This window comes from Hirundo rustica, chromosome 14, assembly GCF_015227805.2.
Source record: "Hirundo rustica isolate bHirRus1 chromosome 14, bHirRus1.pri.v3, whole genome shotgun sequence".
Lineage (NCBI taxonomy): Eukaryota > Metazoa > Chordata > Aves > Passeriformes > Hirundinidae > Hirundo > Hirundo rustica.
Genome location: NC_053463.1, coordinates 18277548 through 18305340, shown reverse-complemented (window position 1 = coordinate 18305340; position 27793 = coordinate 18277548). Strand labels below are relative to the sequence as shown.

Genomic DNA, 27793 nt, shown 5'->3' with positions numbered 1-27793 from the left:
CTTATGACCTGGGTGTGCATTGCTAACACCGGGTTTTGCCATCATGAGCTCCAGGGTAAAGCCAAATCGTCACTTTGAGGTGGGATGTGCTTGTCTGTGCTGCCAACACTTCTAGAAAAAGTCAGGAATGATGGATTAGATTTCTGGAACCTTTCAGAGCTATTCCTGTGTGTTGTGAAGTTGATGATGTGAATTGTGCCAACAGGCGTGAGAAGGCTGAGAATCACTGGCTCGAGGCAGTCCTCTGAAAGGGAGGGTCCTCCTGCTTCTCCTCATGGGTCTGTGGGTCCTTTAACTCCACAACCCCCTACCACTGTCAGCAAGCAGGGAGATTCTGAGAGCACAAGGATAGCAGCGCCTTCACATGAATCAGAAGAACTGAACTAAGGAGAGAATGTTAAAAGAATTATAGCTGGTTTTGTTATGGCAGAAGAATTGATACTGTGTCAGGACAAGTCTTCATCTGTGGCTTATTTCCCTGTGCTCACACAGCAAGGAAAGGGCAGCTGAAGAACTGAGCTCTTTATTCCCAGTTCCCTGGGTAGCACTAGTAGAAAAGCATCCAAATTTCTGTTATCCAAACTAAGGAGATAATTCTGGTTCATCTAACTTTATACTGAATGGCTACTGACAAAAATGGTAAGTAGTAATTAGCCAGGACTTAAAATTATCCTAGCTGGTGAATAACTGCTGGGAAATACCAGTGTGATCTGAAATCCAATTAATTTGCAGGCAGAAGGGTCAGGCTGGAATTTTAATGGTGCAAATGGGCAGGGACCTGAGCTCACTGGCACTGAATGGCTGTTAGTTCAGCTGGAGATTTTTTGGACTTGCTCTAAATCATCAATCACTTAAACACCAGACTTCTGAATTTACTCACACCTTTTTGTTTTGTTTTGTTTTGTTTTTTGTTTTAATTGTAGTCAATAGTTATCAATAAGTGTTTTTTCCAGCACACAATTTGCAGATGACACAAATTCCTTGGGGATAGTGAGATCCAGAGAAATCTGAGAAATACAGATGGGGCTTAATCACCTATCAAGAACAGGACAGAGAAATGACTAAGGCAAGCTGGTAAAAATACTTTTGTTTAAGTAGTAAATATCATTGCTTAGGAGTAGGTAAGTTAAAGTCAGTCACAAGAAAGGCCTAGTTTTCATTTTGGTTTGAATAACTTTAAATCAAAAGGGCAACAAAACCAGCTAACTTTATGTACACACAAAAGAACTCATTGGATAAATGGGTATGGAATAGTAAATTCATACTCTTGATGCTGCCGTGCTGTGAATGATTTCATTATGTCACTTCTAAAACAAAACAGAAGTGGAAGGTCTTCAGAAATCTGCAGTGGAAATAGATTTATGGACAGCAGCTATGTAAGAAGACCGTTCAGGACTGCTGAGTGTCAGAAGATTGGTAAAAAGAACTGCTCTGGGGATGTATGAAATAATGTACTCTGCAAGAAGAATTGCTCAGATGTTCCTATTTATTCTTTAGCATAACACAATAGCAAAGGAAAAGTTCATCAAAGTGACAAAAATCTAATATTTAGAGTTTTAAACCAGGCAAATCACAGAATATCACCAGGGTTTTCTTAAAGGTATGGTTATTGAGAACATGTTATGCTGCATCTGTATCATGCAAAATGAGGAAAAAAGTCCTCCTGTTCAAAAGTGTAAATCTGTTCCAAATACCTTGGTCATTGGAGAACTTCTGCTGAGAGGAATTTTTTTTTCCATTTTGCTCTGATTTTTTCACCTTTGCATGATGCATTTTTTCCCCAGCCACTTTTAAGAGCTGATTACAGATTGCATAAATAATTTATATGATTCATCATAGCAATTTTTTTATCACCAGAAAATCCTTTTCATTACATGTTATTTTGGTTGATCTTCATAAAGTTCTCACATTCTCAGAGGGCACATGTTGTGCATACCTTTTTTTTTTGCAGCTAATTGAAGCATTCAACTCCTTTTGCTGCATGTGAGAGATGTGTACAGTAGGCACTAGCAGGATATCTCTATTATCAGAACATCTGGTATTTTAACATTAGGCATTTTACATCCTCGTTCTTTAAGATTTGGTGAAAACAATGCTTATTGCTTCATTGGTGAGCTTAACCTTTTCTGTATATAACTAGAAAAATGTTCTTCCAGCTGTTCTGCAAAATCTGTTGATCAGTTTCTACAGCAGAAATCCAGGCAGTTTAGTTCGTGCATTTTATTCCACGTGTGATTCTAGGTAAAATCAGTCCCTTGAGCTGCCTAACCTCTCTGAGGATGACAGCATGTATTTTGCAGCAGATTAGAAATGTTTGGGAGGCATCAATCCAAAAGCTGGTTATGCGGCATGGTTTTTAGATTGTAGAGCTCTGTAGAAATAATAAAAATTTTTTAAAAATTTTTTAAAAAGTCACACACAGTATTTATTTGGCATTGGTTTGGGTTTTGCCTCATTGCTTCAGAAGTGACTCAAATAAAATACCTAATAATACCTTAATTAATATTTCCACCTCTTTTTTAAGAATTGATGATCCTCTATTTCTACTGGAGAACTAAGCTGGATAGCCTTCCTTTGGTTTAAATCAGAGAACCAATCTCTCTCATTTGCTCAGTTACTACAATAAAGAATGTGGCTGTAGGAAATGGACCCAGCTGAGGGAAAGCTCTATCCCTTACTGACATTAGTTCTTATGAGGAAAACACACATGAATATTTGGGTCCATAGGATTTGCTTCTCATGACTCATCTGTAGTCAGCTCTTCAGTCAGTCACTTGTGATTATGTGAATGTTTAAGAACAGCAGAAAGCTGATTTGGGTTAACCATAAACCATAACAGTAGGTCAGTATGTGGCTTCATAACTGGATTGTTGGATGGATGGGGGGACTTGGTGCTCTGCATGTCAGGCAACTTAACAGCATTTTCCATAAAGTTAGAACAGCCCTGACATGAGCTCAACATAAGGAATCCCTGTTCTTGGGTCAGAAATGAACAGGTGAACAATGAACCAAGTTGCAATTTTGGGTAGTTTTGTGAAGTGGGAGAGAAAAAGCAGCATCCAGGAGGAACTGCTGGCATCAGGGTAATCCCAAAGCAGCCTGAATATCCTGAATGGGAAAGTTCTCATTCAACATTCCCTCCAAGCTTTTTTGAAAACTGACTCAACCTCAGAAAAATCATGATTTGGCCTTGACAGCATTTGATATATTGTCAAATGAATTCTGAGCTTCTGGCATGCGCAAATTCTTCAAGAAGCGAGCACTCAAGGGAACAAAACTGCATATTCTTTTGGAGCTGCTTGTATCAGGAACACCTAAAGCATCAAACTTGATGGACTTGGCATAAATTGCAGTAACACAAGCAATGGAACTCACACTTTCCTGTGTCGTAATCCCCTTCTCTTGCTGGGGTGCTGCTGCAGGGCTTTAGGAGCTGCGGAGTTAAGACATTACAATGAGAGAACCATAGAATTGCAAGACACACCTTTGGGGAGTCAGGTGCTTTGAGTTTCATTACTCATTATAGCATCATTTTTTGACCTTTTTTTTTTTTTTAGTAATAATTGGATTCAGTAGGTTTGTGCAATGCTGGGAAGAAACTTTGTGACTAATTTTATCTGTAAATAAAGTGCCTGTGAACAAGTGGGTGAAGTGGGCTCTGATTCTGTGCCCTCTTTAGGATCTGTCGACTTAAGGAGTCTGAGAAAACAATGCAAAGCTGACCAGACAGCCAGTAAATCTGACAAACATTACTTCCATAGACAGGAAAGAACCTGGCTATTTTTATGATGAGGGGTGTGGGGGTTTTTTGTTAATTTGGGAATTTTGTGTAGTACTGGTTTGGTTTCTTAATGGGAACAGGACATGGTAAACCAAGAAATTATCTAAGTGTTTTGAGGTCTGCTTATCATGTTAACTCTTTCAAATTTTTCTCTCTTTATCTGGGAGAGATTTGACAGTACAGTGATTTCAGATCCTTGATAGTTTTAAAACTGGATGTGTTAATCTGGAAGATATGAAACACGATGTGGCATTGCAGCCCGTCGTACAGCTAGGACAATGAAAACCTAATGTGGCAGATGCTCCGGAGCACTAAAAAGTGCTTTGGTCTAAAGTGTTCATCAGAAGTGGCTTTGATATGATGCCACTGAGCTCTGGGAAGGTGTGGATGCCCATGGCAGAGAACCCGCATAACACATTTGCTAATGTGTTCTCCTCCTTGCCCAACTGCATACAGGAATAAAGCTCAAATTCAATTAAACTGCTTATTGCTTGTTGACTTGATCACTTATGTGTGTGTAAGCACTCTGCACCTCCATCCTAGCTTCACTCTGAGCATTTCTCAGCAATTCAAGTGCGCTATTTAGTTACTGTGCTGCACAAAAGCTGTTGAGATTCTGCACCTGATGCTGGTGTTCGCCAGCAGTTTAAGGCAGAGGCAGCTCCAAGAGAAGCTGTGGACCAGTATGGAGGGGGAAAGGCAGCTTGCCCTGCTCACTGTGGACTGCAGGGAAAGGGAGCTACTGACAGCAAGAACTGGGTGGGCTGGAGTATGGGTGTAGCTGCCTTTTGTGTCCTGTAAAATAAAAGGCATTGGTGAGCTCTGTTCTCCTGAACATCCTGCATGGGAATACCAGCATCTAATAGCATCCTTGAAAAAGCTAGCTTTTACTGCTGTTGCAGTATTGCATCTGCCATGCTGATAAAATGCTCACTCTGCCAAGTGTTTTCTCATCTGTGGTGAGAATGGGGAAATAAATACATAATCAGCATGTGAGCAGTCCACAGTGCTGCCCAGTGCCAGCAGACTGGAGAAACACTGAGATGAAATGGTGGAAATCACTCCTCTGCTTGCAAAGGGGGGCTTGTTCAGCCAGCCTGGCCCACCCTGGTGTGGATGCACTGGAGTTGCTGGGGTGCACTCTTGTCTGTCCAGCTGTACCCCAGGGGAGCTGCTAACAGACAGAATTACTCTGCAGCTCCTGGGCATGGATGTGGGAAGTATGGTTTTGTTTATCCCAGCATGTTGTAGGTGGGGAGAGGCATTCAGATAAGGAAAGCCCTTTCCTCCCCTACAGTGTCCCTTATTCTCTTATGCAGTACAGAGGAGGCATCAACAAAAAGCATCTGCACTGGTAGAATTACTGAGAAAATCTCAAATGCAACTGGTATCACAGGTATTTAAACAAAAAATTGTGTGAGATATTGCTGAGGCTAGCAGCACAATCCTCAGTTGTTCCAGAACAGAGCAAACTCCTGAGAGAATTACCCTGAGGTGAAAGAAAATAAAACCGTAGGTTATAGTTCATTGCAGAAGTTGCCTGCATGTAAAAAAAAAAAAAAAAAAAAAAAAAAAAAAAAAAAAAAAAAAAAAAAAAAAAAAAGAGGCAAATGGGAGGGGAAGGGGAGAGGTTGGGAAAGAGGGAGTGAAAGAGTGGGAGAGGGGAATGTGCTGTGCACTTAGCTGAGCAGCAGGAAGGAAAGCTTGAAACAGGATTTCTCAGCTTCTGATGTCTGGCAGTTGTTTGCAGGCACACTAGTGGTGTCCGTGTGGTGCTTTGCAGGATGTGGACTAAAGGCGAGTCAGAGGGACTCCAGACTTTAGGGATTGTGGTGGTGGTGTGCTCCTCTCTGAAACTTTTGCACTACCTTGGGCTAATTGACTTGTCAGATGGTAAGAGAACTCCAGTTTTGCAGCTCCTGTTTGCTTGTGTTTAAATGTATGTGAATGTAGGCAGCAGATGACTGTGGAGGAAAGTGGTGTCTGTCAGTGCAGAGATTCTCAATGTGGGCTTCATCTTTATTAAGAATCATACAGGCTACAAAGAGGCAATTCTGTTTTATGCCTTATTGAGGACTTTTGTTTGCTTTTGATATATTACGTTCGCCAGAAAGAGAGCCTGAAGCTGTGATGGTTTTTGCCTTGTGTATTATTTTTTAACTTCTCCTAATTATTTTTTCTTACTGTTAATCCTTGTTCTCTATTGAAAATAAATTAGTACCAAACTTGAAAAAGGAAAGGCCCTCTTGGGATAATGGAACCAGAACTGATAATTAGGTGTATGATTTCGTGGGGCTACAAGAGTTTTGTTGTGACATTTGCAGATTAAAGATATGAATTGAATGCAAACAAAACAAAACTTTGCCATAATCGCTGTTCCAGACACTTCAGCAAAATAACCTAAGAAATACTTCTGTTTTCACCAGCTGAAAGATTTGGTCTCTCTTTGACTTGTAGTGAATCAATGTAATGAACTCAAAAGAAAATAATGAAGTTTTTTTGTCTTAAAGGTTTTCCTGGATTAGTAAAGCATACAGGTTTTAACAACTAAGTGTGCTTTAGGGTTCATCTTTTCATAAAGGAAGGTAGGTATCGCAGAATTTTTAAAGAAAATAACGTCTTGATTATGCAAATGAAGTATTTTTTAAAACAAGGGGACCCCCATGTCACTGATTGCATTCTTGCTTCAATAATTAACTGTCAGGTTTATCTAGCAAAAGAAATAGTAGGGATAAAATGCTAGCATAAACACCTACGTTACTTTATTCAGATTTCCTCAAGATATGGGTTAGTACAGGCTGGCAAAAGATTCTAAAAAAATAAAGAAAAATTATATATTAAAATCTGTTTTACTGGATCAAGAAATGTAGATGGAATTTTAACCCTGCTACAGTAAAATCAATGCTGTCACATAATCCTAGATATCCTACTGCAGAATTATGAAAAAATATTAAAATTTGCTTAATTAAGAGTTATTTCTATTAAGAGATATAAATTGACATGTATTTGTTATTACATGATTGATTTCCTTATTACAAAATGAATACTGTGGGAGCTTTTAGTTTACTCCTAGAATGTCACTGGATTGCAATTACATAATTACAAATAAATTAAGATCTCCAACAATGACAACTAATTTTAAGTAATGGAGCAGAAATACTTACCTTAAAATAAGCTACTAAGTCAAATGTTGAGAAATTTGCATTGCTATTTCATTTGTCTTGCATAAACCGCAAGAATGTTTTTATACCCCCTTTGCAGACCTAATTACTATAATTCCAGTGTCTGTGGTTCCTGAAGCAATTACTTTTCCTAGAAGAAAACACTCACTAGTGTTTCCCCAGCAAAGTCAAGTATGTGACAGGTGAGAAAGGTGTCTGTGTGAAGGTGAAATGAGTAAAAGTGAAGAGATAGCCCACACTGTATTCATGGAACAGCTCTGCCTGTTCTTGCTCGTGGTCAGCAGTCAGTGACTGCTCCGTCTGTGCAGGTGCAGGAGGGGCTGCATTTACCTCTGTAAGGGACCACAGTTACGCAGAGCTCTGATTGCATGGGCTGCCCCACATGTAGGAGCACAGTATTATAAACCTGATCAGATTTGGATAGTTTTTTATCGGAATTCTGTGTTTCCGGCTGCAAAATAGTTCACTTCAAAACCAAGATATATTTACTAGGTACTTATTATATGAGCCTATGTTTTTCCCTTTTGACTCTGTTCCTATGTTAAGAATTATTTATATGTGAAAATAGAATATTAGTATAATGTGGGTGGTTGTTAATGTCATGCAATACAGATTTCAATAGGTCAGAGATCTTTAGAGGTGGCATTAAGTTATTTTCTTTGATATGCTGGTGCCAGCAATGGAGAAGGCAAAGTTAATGCTTACATTGCAATGTATTAAGTATTTTTAACATGTTTATACTCAGTAGAAATGATCACTACTTTTACTTATAGAAATTCCAGGTGCGTTCTCATAGCTGTGCATAATAACACTAAAATATGACACTGCAGTTGGCCACATATACTTCTTTTAGAACTGTTCTTTTCTGAAGATGGAACAGGCTTACTTAAACAGTGTTCCTTTGTTCTGTTTAAATAAAAAATACTACTACTAAAAACAAAACAGCAACACCACCACCACCACGAAACAAAAACAAAAACAAAACCAAAACAAAACAAAAACAAAACAAAACAAAACAAAACAAAAAAAAAAAAAAAACCACCACACACACAGAAAAAAAAAAAATGGCTGGCAAAACCTGTTCCTGTGTGTACTTCTGGGCAAGTCCTTGCTGTCTTTGCAGCCCCCTGAGAGACCAGTCATTTTTGTTCAACTCCTGACTCAGGATCATGTGCATTTCTCCAGCTGTACCTGTGTGCTTTACTTTGTTGTCGAACTTATAGCCCTTGACATCTGTCTTTACTGAAATCACTCAGTAGGAATCTTCAGGCCTTTTCTCAGTTCTTTCCAGCTGTCAAGTCAGTTTCCATCTGACCCACGGCCCTTTCATAGACAAATCTTTTCCCCAGCTTCTAGGAGTGAATGATTTGTGAGACAGCCAGCAAGTATTACTGGGATGAAGATGTTTGTCTTCTCTGCACGAAGATGCACTCTGACAAACATTCTCCAGCACTTCTGGCCATTCAGTGACCCATGCTGAAAGCATGCAAGAACTGAAGTGAAAGGTCCTGTATCTCTTCCTCTCCTTTAGCTGTTTCTCCCTTATGGGAGAAAATAGAAGGGCGCATCATTAGTGTCCCAGTTCCCTAAAGACAGGGAAAACACAGTGATCAACAGTCCTCGGAAGCTAGGAATGACCACAGGATGAGAATATCACAGGACACATTTCACACAGCCTCATGTTTAGGATTGTCTTACAGAGGTTCTGGTTGAGAAACGGTTCCCCTCTTGCCTTTCTCTTTTTGCGTGGTGCAAAGCTCTTGGTGCAGTGTCAGCTCCCAATAGGCAGCACAAGGCAGGGCAGGAACAGCTGCCTCTGACCCCTTGCTTTGGGTTGATTGTAGTAGATACTAATGCTCTATAAGGAATTTGAAAGTAGGGGTGTCATCTGACTGACTTATTGGGCAACACCCTCCCCCATGTCCTGTTCTTTAATTGCAGGTATGGGACTGATCATGACTGGAATATAGAGGTGCCCTCCTTGAAATTCTGGAGCAGATGGCCAAGAGAGGGAGAAGAATGGGATGTGTTCTTAGTGGGATGGGCAGAGTGTGGAGGGGAAGATAAAAAGTATACTAGTGTGTGAAGTAGAACTGTTTATTGTGCTTTATGCCTCAGTGTTTGAAGAACTTGGGTGCTGAGCTGACTCAGAAGTTTGTTAATGGTTTGAAAGTCAAAACCTTTGTAATGATGATGAAACAGATAGATAACAGTCTTGATTAGGTATTTTACTAAGCACAACTTCATATGGGCCTTTCTTAAAAGACATGCAAAAAGATTATACCAGTATACCACAGCAAAACTTCTAACACATCCCACACCATATTCCATGATTGTTGTGCTTCTGTTAATTCCTCATGTATGTAAAAATGCCGTAGTACATGAATTTTGTACCTGCATATGTATCTTTCCTTGCATCTTGCCTCTATCCCTTCAGACTCCCTCCCTACATCCATCACTTTATCTGCTGGGCAGCATGTTGTTAGAAGCACTTAATATTCTGTAGACTATTTTAAAATAAAATTAATAGAACTGTATAAAGTTTGATGGAAATCCTCATTTTTATTTCAAGAATTTTTGTTTGGCTTCAGTTTTTTTCCAAGATAAAATGCACTGATTATAAGCTGGTCTAACAGATTTCTGAAGAGGGGGAGCTTATGCTTTACCCATTTTCTGGACCTGCAAGAGAGACTGTGGACTATAACTACTGCCTCAAATCCACCTTGCAAATTCGCAGACTTCAAGTGGGTGTGCATGTCAGAAGTGCAGTTCCCTGAGCCAGGATGTGGTGCTGGGTGCTGCCCTTGATTTATGGGGATCCACATTCCATCCAGCTGCAGCAGGGGTAAAGGCATCAGGTAGCCAGAGGGGAGATGGATGCAAGCTTTGGGACCTGCACTGCCTGCAAGGCAGGGGTTGATTTTAAGGAAAAGCTAATGTGGTTCAAGAAAAAAAAAAAAAATCTAAACTAAATGGCAGCATCACTGAAGCTGAATTTGTCCTTGCACAGAGCTTGTAGCTGGCAAAGTTATTCTTCATTTATAGCTGTGGAAGGTAGAGATTTTCTGATGCTCTTGATCCAGCTGTCAGGCTGCTTTATAGATGTTTCAGTGTGTGTGATCGATTGTTGCAGACCAAACTCTATACCTGATGAGTCTGTTTTCTGTTCTCTCACTGTTTATTGTCTCTTCCCTTGCAAGACTTTCCTCAGATGTACTGTGGAAAGCAAGAGCTGTTGGATGATGAGGGATTCAGGCAGAATTGTGCATCGGTCCCATGCAGGTTACTTTGTTTAGTGGAGTGTTTCCAAAACAAGGTAATGAAAGAACCAACCCAAACCTCCTGAAGACTGGAACAGAATTCCGAAGTGTAATCTGAAGGGATTTAATTTTCACAGGAAGATTATTTATTTTTCTTTCCAATAGTGGGGAATACAGCCAATATCTAATAGAAAATGCATACAGTAAGGATAATAACTTACTAAAGGAATTGGCATCCCTGCCTGCCCTGCTCAGCCAGGCCAGAGTGATGCCCCCATGTCCTATCCCTGTGTGCTATCCCTGTGTGCAGTCTGGATTACACAAGTCATGAACAGCTCCCCAAGTTCTGTGATTTGTCTCTTCAGTCCTGCCATTGCGTTACAAGTGCGTTCCTAGGTGTTCCTGGAATTATTTTCCTGAGTGAAGGAAGCAAGCTGGGCTCAGTGCGTAACCACGAGGTTGGGTGTGCCCAAAGAGCTGACCCCTTCTTTGTGTGGTGGCCATCAAAAGTCTCCAAAATAGGAATGTAATAATCTGACATTCGGGAAGAAATCATCATCAGAGATAATTGCTGTCTGTCAAGAGGTAAAACATTAGCAAGTGTGGAAAAGAAAAGATGCTTTCCATGTATACCCTTAAATGTAGCCATCAGTTGAAAACTTGGTTGTTGGTTTTTTTTGTTTGTTTTTATATGAGAATTTAGCAGAAAGAACAGAAGATATTTTCATTTTTCATGATTTTTCATTTTTCTTCATCATCAAAAAAATCTTTCTTTTTCTTGTTTCTCCACCCTTCTTTTTAGTATTTCTAAAGTGATACTATAAGGCTCTTTAAACGAGTTTTATTACAGTTAATTCCCCCTCTCCTCAGGCAAGCTGCAGCTTTATGTACCAGATTTTTATTATACCCAGAAGCTTTCTGTCTGCTAATAAATAATGGTGGTAAATTTTATATGAAATAAATGTGATTTCTTATTGCAGCAGAAAGGAAAATAAGTGTGGAATTTTTTCCCTCTTGCCACACATGTTTAAATTATAGAAGTGAAATAGTGTGAAAACAGCATTCGCTTTAAAGAGACATGGCCAGGTTAAGAAATAGGTTTTTGGCTTGTACCGTTAAAGATGACTTAGATCATCATTACACAAAAAGTGCTTGAAATCTTGCAGTCAGATGTGTTTAGTAATTTTTCATCTGGCCCGTGAGGTGCAGCCAACTGTGGTTTTTGTTCCCATTACTGCAGTGAGCTCCTGTGAGCAGTGCCAGCCTCGGCATCCTGAGAGCAGGTGAACAGCCCCAAAACAGCGTGAACAGCCCCAAAACAGTCCAGCCAGGACAGGAGATTATCCTCTCCCTGCAGGAGGAGAGAGGGAAGCGAAAGGGATACAGAGCTGGAAGGAACAAGAAGTGTGTGACCTGAACCTAACTGTGTGAACTTTGAAGGAGCCCATGAGGGTTTTGAAGATGTGTCCTTCCACCAGCCCCAGGGCAGTATCTGAGATGATTTTGGTGAGATGTTAAAAATTGCTTGTCTTTTTCACTGATTTGCCAAAGTCTCATGGACACACTGTTATTAGAAAATCTTAAAATCGGAGTTGTGCTCCAGCTTCCCCCACGGATGCTGAACCCATTCTCACTGACTTGAAGCATCACACATCTAGATACAGACCTGCCTGTGCTTTCATGGTTGTGTCCTTGTTTTTGGAAACACACAAGAACCACAAGAAAGCAAATGTCATGTTTTGAAATCAGGGATAATTTCACTTGGCTTAATATATTTATGGTTGTAGGGGGAGAGATTTCTTTTGGCTGAAGAGGATCCTCAAGAATTTCAGGGTAAGACTGCTTTTCTTGAAGAAATTGAGTCAGAGGTGCTTATAATTGGAAAGGGATAGCTATATAAATTGTCAATATAAATGTAATATAATTAACATTACTTTAAGCCCTCTTCTGCAATTGTTAAACCCACACATGGGAACCTTGAATTGAGGATGCATATCCAAATGTATCTTAATTAAGTCCCAATTAATCTTAATGTATCTTAATTAAGTCCTAATTCAAGTTAATTCTTTCTCTCTTAAAAGGAGATTTCACACAGTTGAAAGAGTAAAACACTTAATTTGTCCATTTTATGTGTACCACCCTTCCTGACAGCAGTGTTGTGGCAGTCCCTGGCTCCCTGCAGCAGCCGTGTGGCAGTGGCTATGGCAGTGCCAGTGCTGGGGTCTGTCACTGCACCTTGTGCAAGGGGCTGCTGCGGCTACCCCAGGGCCAAATTGAGGGCTCCCAGGTGCCAGAGCAGAACTGGCAACTCGCAGAGACTCTGTGTGTATTTGCACATACAGTGCTCTAGCTCTCCATTTCTAGCAGTCCTATTATTTTGGGATTAGGCCAAAACTTATTTAAATTTCTTTCATGTAGATGAATAAAAGGAGTATTGACACTGCAAGATGAAATCTGAAGCATTCTGAAAGAGAAGTTTATCTTCTTTATTCTTCACGCACACCATTTAAAATATTTCAAGCTAATTATTTCTTCCTCCCTAAAATAAATAGGACTGTGTACCTGCAGACTGCTCAGGCTTCTCTAGGTTGATCCTAGATCAGTTCTCATCACTTTTTATGGGTCTGGGTTGCCTTTTCCCTTTGATGATCCACACCCTGATGTCAGAGCCCAGAGCAAAAGGGAAAGAGCCACAGGGCTCCTCTGTGCAAGGTTTAGCTCTGGGATGGGCTTACCCATGATGGCACATTCATCTTAACCTGTTCCTTGTGCCTCATATTCTTCGGCAGATTTCCTCCTACGGTTTGCATTAGAGCTGCTGCTGACTTCCTTAAAACAGAATGGAACAACCAGAATTTTGAAGTCCAATATATTCAAATATTTTCATGGCATCTTTAAAATCAACTGACTGGTAAAAGCGATCAGTGCACACGTGTGCAACATTTGCTCTAGTGACTCTTTTCCAAATCTTGCTCATATTGCCAGCCATTTCCCAGTACTCATGGGCACTCTATCTCCTCATCCTGGTTTAACATCTGTGCTGCTAAATGAAAGTAATCAGAGTCAGCATGAAAATTTAATAAGCTGGGTTCTGGCATTGGTCATGTTCCTAATTCTGTATTTGTTTTCTGCCTGCAGAAGTCCTCAGACATTGTCAGCGAGAACAGCTCAGGTGATTACAAGTACTGGTGTTTATTAGTCTCAAATCACTCTATGTTGGTGGTATTTTGAAAACAGACCAGGTCTCTGAATTTGACAATGCTTTTAAGGGACTTATCAAAGCCAGACCCCAGCTTGGGAAGATTTAAACCTCATGGCCTTCTTTTTCTAGGCAGAGAATTACTGAGTTTCAGAAGCAGAATAATCCTTAGACAGATTAGTTGAATCTAAGTCTTCTAACCCTGAGCATGGTAAAGTTGTAAAAAATATTTTGGCTTCATGGCAACTCATCACGAGTATAGTTGGTTGCATTTATGTCCTAGTAAAGTGTCGTGCAACCATCCCTTTTGGCCTTCCAGGAGAAGCAGAATAAGGACACAGAAAAATGGAAGTTTTGTGCTTGTCCCAAATAACTTTTCTTTTTTTGCCACAGGAACTAAGTTGTAAGGTTCCCAGCACCACTATCTGGGCCAGGTTTAAGAAATTGTTAAACCACTGTCTGTTTCCTGAAGCTCTCCTATCTTCTCTGCTGGGCTTTCTGCTCCCTGCCTGTTTGCTTTGCTGCCTGGCTGGAGCTGCTGGTGGTTTGGCTCTTGCATGGGAGTTCAGGGAGGTCTTAGTTTCACCCCTGCTCCGGTGCTGCCACTGAAACACTCCAGACCATGCACCACTCATTCACTTCCTCCCTCCCCCTTCAGTGGGATGGAGAGGAGAAGTGAAGGGACAGAAAAGTAAAGATCATGAGATCTAGAGCCAGCAGTGAAATAAGAAAACAAACAGTAACAGCAACAATGCTGAGTGTACAGGAGAGGCAAACAATTCAAACCCCTCAGTCCACTCACTCCCTTCCTGAGGGAATAACCCTAGCATCCAGGTGTACTCCTTCTGGCTGCTGCAAAAGTTAACCCTCTCCTAGCCAGGACCAGGACGCCGGGAGAAGCTGAGGGATGAAGGATGGGGAAGAATTTGTGGCCAAGGCAATTGGCTAAAACAGCTGTTCTTGGGAACATCACCACAAGCCAGGTATGGCCGTGGGGAAAGGAATTCCTTGTAAGGAATAAACTGTTGGGAATCTTGAAAAAACTTCCTGCTTTCACACCAGATTCTTACTGATGCCAAAGAATATAGTGTATTGGATGGGGGTTTCTAATTTTTTTTTTTTTATTTTTTTTTTTTTTTTAAATTTCCATCAGGAACTGACATTTATTTGGATAAAAAGTTTTAGGGAGGGAATGCTCTCACCCTGGACAGCAGTGTGTATGTGTAAAAACCAGTACCTGATTTACAGCTGCCTGCTTTCAAAATGCTCTGTGGGAGAAGAATCTGAGTGAGTACAGGTACCCAAGCAGCTTTATCTGAGTCAGGAAGAAGTATGTAATCTGTACGTAAAGGAACTTAGGTGGCAGCAAGGTGGTTCAGGGACTGTCCTTTTATCTTAGTGTCCTGAAGCCTCCATTCTTGTTCTGCTTATTGACAAGCCAAAAACTGAGACATCAATGTTTTTATGAAGAAGACATCCAGGCACTATTGGTTGCCCGAGATCAGGATCCATTTAAATACCTGTGAGGGTGCTGTCCATACAAGCACATCTTGAGAACACAGCCTGCGCCCAGCAGGTGTCCCTGAGTTGTGGCAGTTTGTCCCCACCCCACCGGGTGTGCGCCGTGTGTCAGCAGAGAGATTGCTCACAGCACCACACACATTTCAGGATATTTCCTCTTACTGAAACATCTGGATATGTATTGGAACAATACTTTTTGAGCTGTTTCTTCTGTGCAAATAGAGCTTAATTGGTATTTGTGTTCTGCTTAATTATGCTTCACATTTTGGAGCAATCTGTTCAACTTGAACAGTTCTCTGAAGTGGGAAAAGTGGTCTTCTGGGAAGTACTGGCTCATTTGGATGGGATCTTCAGCGTGCTCATTTATGGAGGTGTTTCTCTCCTCAATTCTGCCTGGACCAAACTAATTTGTTTTTTTCCTAGTCTTTGCCCAGGTAAATTGCCATAATGCAGTGGTCCACCTGTTAAAAGAGGAAAATTGCTCCCACATTCACACTGCCACTGTTGCATTATATTTCTGTGGCAAGTTCTGTTTTATATACTGCTGTTTCTGAATCTGAAAGGAAGTGCATGCTAACACACATACACACAAATTTCCTTAATAAATGTGAGCAAACCTCCATATGTTTTCAGCTTGGAAAAATAAATATTTTTGTTTTAAAAACCTGAACCAAAGCTTCATTCAAAAAACAACAACAATCCAAAGTCAAAGTAGAAAAAACAGCTAATTGTTTTTTTAAAATCCTTAGCATGAAATTGCTGCTTTGCAGAATTCCAGTGTAGGTTATTAGCATGAATGTATCTGAGCTCTGCTTATTTGCTGCAGAGTTCCCCAGTGAAGAAGCAAAATTTTATGGAACCGGGTAACTTCAGAGAGGACAAGCTGCAACGAGCTGCTGTGCTGTCAGTCGACTTTGACAAACTGACCACAAACATGGTGCAGGGGGGAAATGGATTCTGGCTGTATCACAGTCACGTGAACATTTGTGAGAAATAAAATTTGAAAGAGTGCTCTGGCTGTCCCCACCTGGGGCTGCTCCTGCATCTCCCAAGATCTGCATTTGGTGCTCCCCCTACTCAGGGTGCCTTGGGGAGGACACAGACAAGCCCTCTGTGGAAAGGGGATGCATGAACACTTAGAGGCACAAGTTCTCTCTCTCCAGGTGAAAAGTCCCAATCCAGAATAAAATCTCAGGAGAGGCTACAGCTTTGTGATCCATTGCAATTGTGCTCTTAAACACTGTACGTGGTTGAGAGTGCCCTTACACGGAGTTTGTGTGGTTTAACTTGTGTTTGTCCCTGTGTCATTACCTTTTCACCTTCTTTTTCTGAATGTTTTATAAGTTCTCCTGTCAAATCTGCAGCCAGTGCCAAGTGTGTGTTAGCCACTGATCAGAAAAAGTGCCTCTGAGAGGGGAAAATACCCTTAGGTTTTACATTGTAGTTAAAACCTGCCCGAATATACAAATACACAGTTCTGGTTTTCCCATAATAACTCAGGGATAAAATGTCCTTGAATTAGGCACTGAACATTACTATTAATTACTAGTAATAATTACTATATTTGATTGCTTGATTTCACCCCATTATATATTCATTGATTATTGCTCTTCCAAAACCCATTTTCTAACTCAAAGCTAGAGCAAACCAGTCTAAATGGAAATCAGTGCAGTCATAAATCAAGAACCTGAAGTGTCTGATTTGCTTTGCAATGACAAAAACCCCCCACATCCACAGCAAGAATTCACAGAGAGAATAAGTCCATTTGTGATGCATTGTCTTGGCTCATCAGAGGTTTTTTATTAAATTACCTATTCCATAAAAGGAAAAAAAAATAAGTTCACTTACCTAATTCATAATTCAGAAGTCTCTTGCAACTCTTTAATGAAGTGTCCTCTGTAGAGTTTCTGATATTTCTTCTAAAAAGCATCATGTTTGTGTGCTTGACATTCTCATGACTTTTCTTTTCTCTTGCTGTTTTGGAATCAATCTTGCCTTGTTTCCGGCTCAACCTGCATTTCCTACCTTGGGAAACCAGTTTAAGGCCAGTAGCTCCTGCCTGCATATCCTTTGTGTGCAGTGGAAGGACACTCTGCAGTCTCCTCTGGAAATGGTCACAACAAAAACAGTTCTAATGAGAGCTGGACTTCATACAGTGTCTTCAGAAACATTTGAATTCAAATTTGACATTATATATTTCACATTCAAACCATTGTACCTGATCTTAGCTGTGTGCTAGCTAAGCACACAGCTTTGGGATGTACCTCAAAATTCCGGTGTCTCCTTTTTTGGAGAATAACATTGGATTTGCATCCCTGTGTACAACTGTGAAAATAATTAAAGGAGAGGCAGAGGGCAGTATTTATACATTGTGAATAGTTTATTGTAAGGATTAGACAAGAAATCTAAAAAATCTAATTTTTAGTAATTTTATTATAATTAGCCATTTTTATCTTGGAATTTTATATGCTGTTGGGTTTTCAAGTATCTTCTCATCAAGTGGTGGTTTTGCCGGTTCACATAGGCAGAACAACCCTACTAAGCTTGGCTGTGAAATTAATTTGATGTTGCTGGGTTAGTGGTGAAAATCACAGAATCACAAAATATTCTGAGTTGAAGGAGAACCACAAGGACCATCAAATCCAACTTAAAATAGACCTGAAAGAGTCAAAAAGTCACATCAAAAAAAAAAAAAAAAAAAAAAAAAAAGGAGTGAATTAGGAGACACCACTCTCTTTTTGGTTTATTGCCTTGAGTGAGTCCCTTTTGAAAACTGAACTCTCCAGCCAGGCAGAATAATATTAATAATTATTTTTAATAATAATAATGGCTGTTCAACTTAATTGTGTTTAATTTTTACATCAGTAGGTAGATCAGTAGGTACCCCTGTGCCATTTTTTACCTGCTGTTTGCCATGAGAAAATTTTCCTTGTCCCTCTTTTGGGATCACAGCGGAGTCTGAGCTGCCACTCCTGTCCCTGTGCGGCTCCAGGGGTGTGCAGGATGTGCCAGGCAGGGTCGGTTAAAGCCTGGGACATGGCGTCCACAGGCTGGGACACTCTGGATGTGCTGGGGGAGAGCACATGGCACAGCACAGGAATGTGCTGCCAGATGGCGAGGCTGGGGATGGGGAGGCTCAGAGCCCCAGGGACATCCCAAAGCTCTTGCCCAGCTCCTGCCCTAGTGAGCACCTATGCACTCAGGCCTTGAGTTATGTCTCTTAGGAAATTTCCAAATATTTGCAGCTGATCTCTCGCAGGTCAGACCGACTTCCTGCAAGACCTGCCCAAAACCACATTCTCTCTGGAGATTAATTTCAATATACCGTGGGTAAACTAGAGTTAATTTTTTCTTCAGGTCCTTGCTCTGAAAATATAGCTATTTTTTTTTTTTTTAATAAAAGCAAGATGCAGTCTAATAATTCTTGCATGTAATTTAATCCCCTTCAGTGTTTGTAAAATTACCCATTTCATCTAATGCCTGTCAGTTTTATAATTAACACTGGGCATATTAGCTGCACTTTATGCCTTGATTTTTTTCCTTAAGAAAAAGTGAATTTATTACAGGCAACTTGTTTTCAAAGTCCTCCCATGAACCATGGAGGCTGGTGTTCTGCATTTTTACCTTGCAGCCTTCAGATGCAGGGGACAGGTCATTTGCATCTTTATTAAAATCATCATTTACACCCTTTAAACTGTTTGAGGCTCTGGGTTGTCCTTGGCCAGCTCTAGCACTGTATGAGGCTTCACTATTGCTTATTTGGCAGGCACGTGGGCTGGAAATGATGCAGGATCGCACCTGAGGAAGGTGGTAGGTGCTGTTTGATGCTTGTTTCCTCAGCACGTGTGGCCCAGCAAACCCAGCCCTGGGCAAGGCAGGTGGGTGCAGGGGCAGCTGCCAGCACCAGCAAGGATGGGCAGGCTCAGAATCGTGGCTTCTCAATCCCAGAGCCGAGGCAGTGGCTGGGGAATAACACACAATTGTTTTATGGTGCACAAATAGGCTTGGGATTGGTGGGAGCTGTCCCTGCCTGTGACAGGGGGCTGGAACTGGATGATCTTTAAGGTCCCTTCCAATCCAAACGGTTGTGTGAAATGCAGGACCATTTGCAGGCACTCTGAGTATGAAACTTCCCAAATTGTAGATATAATAAAAGGCAAAATTGGAACAAATATGAAAAGGTGAATAAAGCAAGCCTCATTAAGTAAATTCTAAAGTGTATTCTGTTAAAACAGAAAAAGGCTTTGCTAAGCTTTTCAAGCTCATCAAGCTCTCACTGAGCAGCTGCATGGTGCCCAGCCCTGGGTGTGTGTCTCCATCAGCCAGGCAGGGATGTCCTGCCAGCTTAGGAAGGATAAGGATGCTGTAAGCATCAGGCAGGTACAGGTGTCACTGAGCTGGGGAGGTAACTGCACTCACCCCTCGCAGTGGGTGCAGTCAGTCCAAAGGTCTGTTCATGCATCTGTGAACTAAAGAAGAAAATTAACTTTAAACCAGCAGCAAGGTTGTTTCCTACAATCAAATCTCTCAGGAGCAAATTGTAAACATGGTGAAACTGAGGAAGAATGTGGTATTAGATAAAATATCTTAACATCATTCCTATCAAAAGTTTAAATTTGTATATGTTTACGTATATACACTTCTGCTTGCTCTCACCACCTTACAGTGAGCTTCAGTTTAATAAAACTGTAGTGGTTATAAATGCAAGAGCTCATATTTCATACAGTGACACCTCTGAAGAGCTGGGGGTACTGAGCCAGCATGGTAATGAAAATGTAAATAAAGGAAAAGACAATGCCCATGATGAATAGTGAGGGCAGAGGAGGAAGTGCCAATCTCCTGGTTTGCCACTGAGGTTTTTGTGGTTAATTTATAGGGTATCAGGGAATGGAAGAAACAGGTTGAAAAGAGCTGACTAGAGGGCAAGCACTGAAAGGAAATAGATAGCAAAAAGTCCCAAATCTTTGTGGAGGGTGAGGTGCGGCTGGTTCTGTCCCCACACCAGGTGGGGAACTGGTGGGGAACTGGTTCAGCTAGCCGGGCTGAACTCCGGCTAGCTCTGGTCAGCACAGCTACAAAATGTTCCCAGTTCGGATAGGCATGCAGGCTATTTTTACCTGCTGGTCGCTGGACCAAGTAGTGTCTTGACAGCAGCAGCAGCAGAAGAAAAGGATGGCTCTCAGCTTTGCAGGTTAAAAGATGTTTATTCAGGCCCAGCTGCGGGAAGTCCGCAGCTGGTCCAAACCTCAGGCCAGGGGGGCCAGCAAGCAAGAGAGAGCAGAGCAGAGAGAGTTTGAATTTCCCTCCTCCACCTTATAAGCGGGGGAGGGGTTCAAGGGAGGTTACAACAAGACAAAAAATCAGGGGATTCAGGGGGTAAATAAGGTGTGCCCACCCCCAAGCCTCTGACCAACCATCTCCAGAGGAAAGGAATTCCCCCCAGGAGACCTATCACCTGAAGCCCTCTCCCTGAGATTTCGCAACCTGGGAGGACTCCTGAAGTGATAGGCAGGTCGCCCCAGAGCGAGGCAGGGCAGAGGGGATGGACAAAGATAGGTGGGGGGTGGGATGATTGACACAAAACACCTTATATTATACAGAAAACACAAAAGGGTTACAGAAATGGGGATACAGTGAAATGAACCATAACATAAACTTCTTATAAAAACCTAATAAACAATTCTCGCACCGCCACAGTGAGGACTACTCAGGTGGATTTTTCTCTCCTTTTTTCAACCATTCATTTCTCATCCCTCATTTTAAAGAATTTCTTCCCCACACTTTTCTCTCTTCATAGCTTCTGCATTCCTTTGTTTTGTGGCATTAATTCTCTTGCAAAGAAATTGGCTTTCCCCCTTTTTTCCCATTTTCTTTTCTTCCTGCAGCAGACATCCTTTTTCATCTCCTTTCTTCTAACAGGAGCTGTAATTTCTAGACTCTTCTTTCTCCCTTTGTGTGGGGAAGGTGTGTCCTTCAGGCTTCTTTTGGCCCCTTGCCAGCCTTCAGTCCCTTTTTCTGCACCACAAACAGCTGATACTCTGCTCCTGTCCTGTGCTGTTACAGCCTCACACCTTTGTTCCCCTACTGTGCAAGGGACCTTCAGAACAGGATTTAGGAAGATATTTTATCTGTTCAAGACCTACAAATGTTGACTGTGATGATGCCAATGTAGTGCATTAAGAGGATGGCTGGATTCACCAATATTTTGAACCGATTTCTTAATACTGACAGAATGAATCAATGTTAATTAACCATTAGCTTTTACTGACTTATGCCCTTCATTAATAACATTCAATTTAATGTGTGTATAGGTATGTATATATATGTGTGTGCATATGTACTCTGCAGAATTATTTAGCTTATGAAAATACACCTTTGGGCTGGTCTGTTCTTTCACTGATCTAGCCTGCTCTGAATTCATGCCTTTTCTCTATTGAGGGTGCCTCTATTTCCTTGCAAAATCCTACTTAAATTGGTGGTTTTCAGCAGAAATTGGTATATTATGCTTGAGCCAAATAACCTAAATTGTTTTTACAAGACATGAATTTTGCAGGTTTCACGGTAAGGGTAGTGTTTGCTTTTATGCCAAGCAACTTTTGGATGAGGGCTGGATTTCCATGTCAGCTGAAGGCTGGATCTGGTCCTTGAAGTTTATAGAATCTCAAACTAATAGACAGTGTCTACATGTTTGGACATTGCATACACTGCTGGGGGATGGGCTTGTCAGGGGAAAATATGCATCACAATTGAAGTGAGGTTATGGTAATTCAGGATGTGATAGTATTTTTCTTCCTTTTAGAAGAACACGCTCTTGAATACAATGATAGAAGTGTTTTTCATTTTTTATCTCTTTCCCCAAAAAGTCCTTATAAATTCAGGCTGAATTAATTCCAGATTCTGCAACTGTGGACAAAATTTGAATTTCTCCTAGGACTAAAGTGACCTTCAACCTCTCTAGAGCAAGCTTTTTGGTTAGCACACAGAGGATTTCCCTCACTGTTTCCCCTCAGCATAAAGTTGTTGTCTGATACACCTGAGGATGTCTGCTCTCTCAGGTATATTTGCACAGCTTTCTCTAAAGTCAGTACTTTGGAAGTACCATTCCTCCACACTGTTTCAATATTTAGGTATGAAATATCTGTGGTTGCCTTTTGGAGCCATGTGTCTGCTGCTGCCCTGCTGCTCTTGCCACCATTTTGACATTATGAATGGGCAGATAATTGGCAGCCCAGGAAGAAATGTGAGCTATGGCTCTGCTCCTGTGGCTTTTATTTTTATTTCAAGAGGTTGAAAACAGTTACACAGACCAGTTCTGTTGGTGGTTTCTTTTTTATCTGTTGCTCTTGAAATCCAGTCTGTCCTATCCATCATGTTAAAAGAGCAAAGGTAACAACCAAAATAAATATTTTTCTGTCTTTTCTTTCAGATAAGATTGAAGATGAACTAGAAATGACGACAGTGTGCCATAGACCCGAGGGACTGGAACAGCTTGAAGCACAGACCAACTTCACTAAAAGAGAACTTCAAGTTCTTTACAGAGGATTTAAAAATGTAAGAACGGTACCGTAATGAACAGAGTCTAATATGTATGTCCCTACCAGCCTCAACTGCTCAGCTTGATTTTGTATTATTCCCCTGCTACACGTTAGTAGTTTTGTATTAGGTCTCCCTTACCACAGCAAAATGAGCACAATCTGCCTCTCCATCTAATATTTATGACATTGCAATCTGCCTAAAACTTGGTTTGGATGAATATTCACCACATAATGGTCTCATCAAACTTGTTCCCCAAATGTCAGCAAGCACACTTCAAGTACTTGAAGATAACCTGGAAATATTTTTATAGCTACTTATTTAAGCCTTGTTGTCGTTTCCTAATGTTCAGATATAAGTGGTGCTGTTCACTCATGATCTCTAACTGCAGAAATCTTGCTCTTGTAGTAGGGTCTCTGAGGAGCACTTTAGGACTTTAGGGTCCTGCATAAGCAGGGACCAAGGCTGGTGTGGCAGGAGCCAAAGTGAAATCAGAAGCTGAATTTGTGTTAAGACTGAGGAGACCAGAGAGAGGCTGCAGATTTCTGGGCAAGCAGGCAGCAGTGCCAGCTGGCATGACTGGGTGTGCAGAACAGCTCCGTGCCCAGCCTTGTGAGCCACTGTTCCAGCCAGGCTCTCTGGGAGCCCAGAGCCACAGCCTGGCTCTACTGCTACCTCTCAGGGGCTGCTCGCAATCAGGATAAATGGATGAGGAATGTTGAGGCTACATGGAGCAGATGCTTTATGGACCTTGAAGAATGAGTACTCATTACATGTTTGCCTGAGGGTCAGTGTCACCCAGGTGCTTTGTGCCAGCTGATGTTTTAATGATGATTAACAGGTCAGAATCAAGCTGGCTCAATAAACACAGAATGGTTTTTATATATTCTTGCAGGACAGCTCCAGAATTCAGAGACCATCACAACAAAATGCTGACATTTCTCTGTCAAGTCTGTTGGGTAAAAACTTGCAAAAGAAAGCTGAGCTACCTTAAATACAGGCAGTTCTGAGGAACCTGTGGGACTTTGAGAAGGGCCTTTCTTTTTGACAGATTTTTGAAGTTTGATCAAATCACATTTCCAGTGCATATTTGACTTTTCCAAGGAGTCTAGTGGTTTCACCCTTTGTTTCATCTGAGTGAGCCAAAGCACAGCTCAGCTTTCTGTATTTTTGTTTGGTGTGTGTGGCATATTTGTGCAGCATTTGCTGCACACCGGAGGTCATTTCACATGTGAGGCTGCTTAACTGAACACTGACCTCTTCATGCTTTTGCCAGCCAGCAGGAAATCACACGGCTTTTGAGACAGAGCTTGGCAGGTTAACACCCCAATATGACATGACTGCGTATAGAGAGAGGATAAACCCAGTTTTGCTAAGATCTCTGGAGTGCCTTCTGTATCACTGTTGGGTGCAAATCCTGTGTGGGAGAGCTCTGCTCTGTACTGGGGGGATTTGCAAGCTGCAGATGCAAACCAGTGACCAGACTTGGAGCACTCAGCACACAGGACATTTACCCACTGCCCTTCCCAGCTCCACTAGAACTTTACACTACAGAGGCATTACCTCCCAGGGCAGTAGTGGTAAACAAGGGTATTTAACTTGTGATGCAAACCTAGGACATCACTGAAGGTCTTGGTATTAATTGGCAGTGATGGCAAGGTCTTGGTTTATATCTGGTATTAGGACAAAGCAGGCTGTTTTTATCCAGCTGATCCGCACACAATATACACAAAGTTTTGTATCTAAGGTTTAAATTGACATGGAAGTGCAGCATTGACAGTGGTAGCCTGGAAATCCTGGTTTCAGTGGGATGAGTAATTATGCAGAGGAGGCAAGCTGGCTCATCTGTTACCATATTTGCTATTGCACCAAACCATCTGTTCCTTGGGATGATGTTACAGTGCCATCTGGAGATTCAAAATCCCTATGGGAGTACAGTCATTTTCCTCCCTGGCTTTCACTTACTGCTTGCTCTCAGTGATTATTGCACAGGCCCTGTTTAGTCACAAGGCAACACCTGGATAATCACAGAGCCATTTGCAGGAACTTGTGTTGGGCACAGAGGGATTGAGGTCCTGGCTGCAGAGGATTTGGTGTGCAGAACCAGGGATGGTGTTCCACCAAATGCAGCTCAGCACAGCCTGGGCTGGCCTCTGGACTAGTGCCTGTCTGACCAGGGTCCTAATTCTCAGTACCTTTAAACCTGTTCTTTCTTTGTCTCTGAATTCTGTTCCCCCTGCTGCCTCCAAGTCCTGATCTTTACCCAGGGTGTCACTAGTCTGGCCTGGTGTTTTGCCCCAGACTGATTGAGGCTGCCAATAAATTAATCTCCAGAGAAGTCGAGCACAATAACCAGGCCTGTATTATTGCTGCCTGGCCAAATGTACCCTCTCTTTGCCTTCAGCTTGCTTTTCCAGTCGTGAAAGTGTGCCACCCTCCAGCATTTCTTGGTTTGAGGACCAACAGTTCACATTTATGTTAGCAGTTTCCTCTGCCCGAGGGATTCTGCAGTATGTGAATGATCGCCTGTGGATTCCTCCCGTTTTAAGGAGGCTGTAATCTGATTTTACTCTCCTTGTGTTAGTTCCTCCCTTGACCCAAACCCTAAAACTCCTCCCCTGCAATACCTTATAAAACCCCACGACGCTGCCCCTGCGAGTCTTCACCTTTACCTCACTCCCCAGCCTGGGAGAAATAAATGGATTCTCGAGTTTACGAAACAAAGACTCCTCTGGAGTGTTCCCATGCCGGCAGCTGTAACCTCCCTGGACACAATGAACGTTGTAGCAACACGATGCTACAGACTCCTTCGCACCTCTCCATTACCTGTGGTCAGACTTGAGCCAGAGAAACGTGAGGTGTTTGGTCCCATCTCTTTGGTTGGGATTCTATAAAAGCAAAGTTACAGGCAAACCCAGCAGAGCCTCTGGTGGGTCTTGCCTTGGTACAACTTAACAGAAGAAAATGTGATACCTTCTGTCTACAGAACTGTAATAGACTATGAACACGAAGAAAAGTTCCAATAAGAATTTATTACATTGCAGCAGGCAAAGCAAAGGCAAATACAGCGCTGGACGGCAGGGGAGTCTCGCTCCACCAACTGCCGTGCCTTGGCAGGTTTTTCAGTCTTGCTTTTATCTTGCTTCTTTCCTCCGATGATGTATGTGTGACGTGTTGCTAGGAGGGTCTCTTTCTGTCCCTCGGTGGTCGCAGAGATGAAGGCTGTAGTTGTAAGCTGGAATTCCTGAAACTTAAAGCTGATTAAGCAAGTAGAGAAGGAATGGGCAAGGGTCTGTTTGCCTATAAGCTTAGATAGTGACATAGTAACTTCCTGTTATCTTGAGTTATTTGATCTCCAGTGAACAAAAAATAGTTAATGTTTATCACAATTCCCCCATTTCTCTTGTTCTTACTTATTTTTGTTCACTGTATCTTTGCAGTTCTTGTCTAGCTAACTCTAAAGTTTCTAAATTTTCTTCTTCAGGTATCTGATCATACTTAGTCCTAAGAAGCATAAGATGTGCCGCTTCCAGCCGGCTTTTCACTATAGTAATCAGTTTATTAAATATACATGGTCTAAAGTCTGCTTGCAAATATTTATCATGCCCTCCCCTGGGTGTCCAGTCAGAGGCGATTGTTTTACAGCCCCAATATCCACAAAAATATTCCCCAGGATAATTACAATATCCTTTACTGTGATTTGAGCTTGGGCACATGTAAAATCCCATTAGGTTCAGTACTTTTCTACAATGATCTATGTTGGTCAGATCACACAATCCTACTCTGAAACTGGGTGCTCCTACAGTAGTTACAGTTTGCAAAATCTCATTGTCATCCCATCGCCATAGTGACCATTTAAAGGGTTGGTGTGGTAGATTGTCTAAGGCATTAATCCCTCTTAAGTATAACATCAGCAAAAGAAAGTAATCGGCTGGGTCACGTGGTGAGCATCATTGGGGGCATAGGAATGGGAGTATATTTGAGGATTGTTCCATTTCATAGACCGCAACCTGTCTCTCTGCCCAGGGTCCTTGCTCTAATTCCTGTTCCTGAGGCAATTCCTCAAATATTGTTTTGTTGTCCCACCCCTGGGGTTTCTTTCCTCCACAGCTTTTTACCCCTCTGCCTTTCCCGTCGACTCGGTTGCCTCGAGCCACGGGGGGTACCATCTTCTCGGCAGCAGGGATATTCTTCAGGAGGTCCCCGGGGGCGACTCTGTTGCCTCTTGACATAGGAATCCCAGTTCTGATACTTAACTGGGGGTGTATCACACTGGATTCCCTTTAGGCGTGTGCGGCAGGTGCAGTCAACAATTTCAGCTATGAACGGGATGGGTTCATTAGGGTGATAATAATAATATTTTGGTTTAATCCTTAATGCAAAAATCCTCCACCACTCTTCTGATTCTCCTACTAATCCCTCATATTTAACTTTATATTCTAGAATCCAATTAGTTATGTTCTGCTGCAATACCCAACAGGGGCTGCAAATTCCTCTAGGAGGGGTTCCTCGCCTACAATGACTCCACCACCTGTCCCCGCAGATTTTACAAATATAACAAACAAAGGGATAACAATTGCACTCTGGGTCTCTACACTTTATCTTAACATCAGAGTTACAAATTAATCTTTCCTCCGTGTAGTGTGGTTCTGGTGCATATTTTACACGGTGTCCATTCATTGACGATCTCTCCTCTGGATCCGTAACTTCAGGTCTCCAGGATTGCTTGTTACCTGCTACTCAGGAGTCGGTTTGCTCACTGGCCCTTTAATTCTGCTAGCATGGGTCCCTCCCTTCTCTGCTGTTCTGACTGCAGTATCTGTAGTAAGCAATACAAGGTAAGGGCCCTCCCATTGTGGGGCCAAGGTTGCTTCTTTCTAGGACTTTATCATTACTCAATCTCCTGGTTGCACCTGGTGCAGTTTCAAATCTAGTGGGGGTCTCTGAGCTAACCTTCCCTTATTCTATAGATTTTCCCTATATTTCATTAGGCTGGTAATGTATACATTCATATTTTGATCCCTCAACTTTGGATGATCTTGCGGTTCCTCTATATTGTAGGGCATTCCATACAACATTTCAAATGGAGATATTCCCATATCCGATCTAGGTTGTGTCCGGATATTAGCAATGCTAATGGTAGGCATTTTACCCATGACAATTTGGTCTCAATCACGAGTTTGGTCAATTGTTTTTTTAATTTCTCCATTCATTCTTTCTATTCTTCCCGAACTTTGGGGGTGCCAGGGGGTGTGATAATCCCATTGTATTCCCATTATTGCCATGGTTTCCTTAATTATTTTGGATGTAAAGTGGG

General features: G+C 41.7%; 1 protein-coding gene across 10 annotated transcripts in view; it reads left to right on the top strand.

The window, feature by feature from the left end:
* LOC120759074 (Kv channel-interacting protein 1) overlaps window positions 1-27793 on the top strand; it is a 332257-nt gene that overhangs the window by 284460 nt on the left and 20004 nt on the right. For 8 of the 10 annotated variants that reach the window (XM_040077971.2, XM_058422428.1, XM_040077968.2 and 5 more), the window contains one exon: window positions 22370-22494. In XM_040077971.2, the coding sequence (XP_039933905.1) occupies window positions 22393-22494 (102 nt within the window). In that variant the 5' untranslated portion in view covers window positions 22370-22392. Of the gene's footprint in view, window positions 1-5553; window positions 5675-12010; window positions 12057-22369; window positions 22495-27793 lie in introns of those variants that run through there. The other 2 variants (XM_058422429.1, XM_040077967.2) reach the window with 2 other exon arrangements.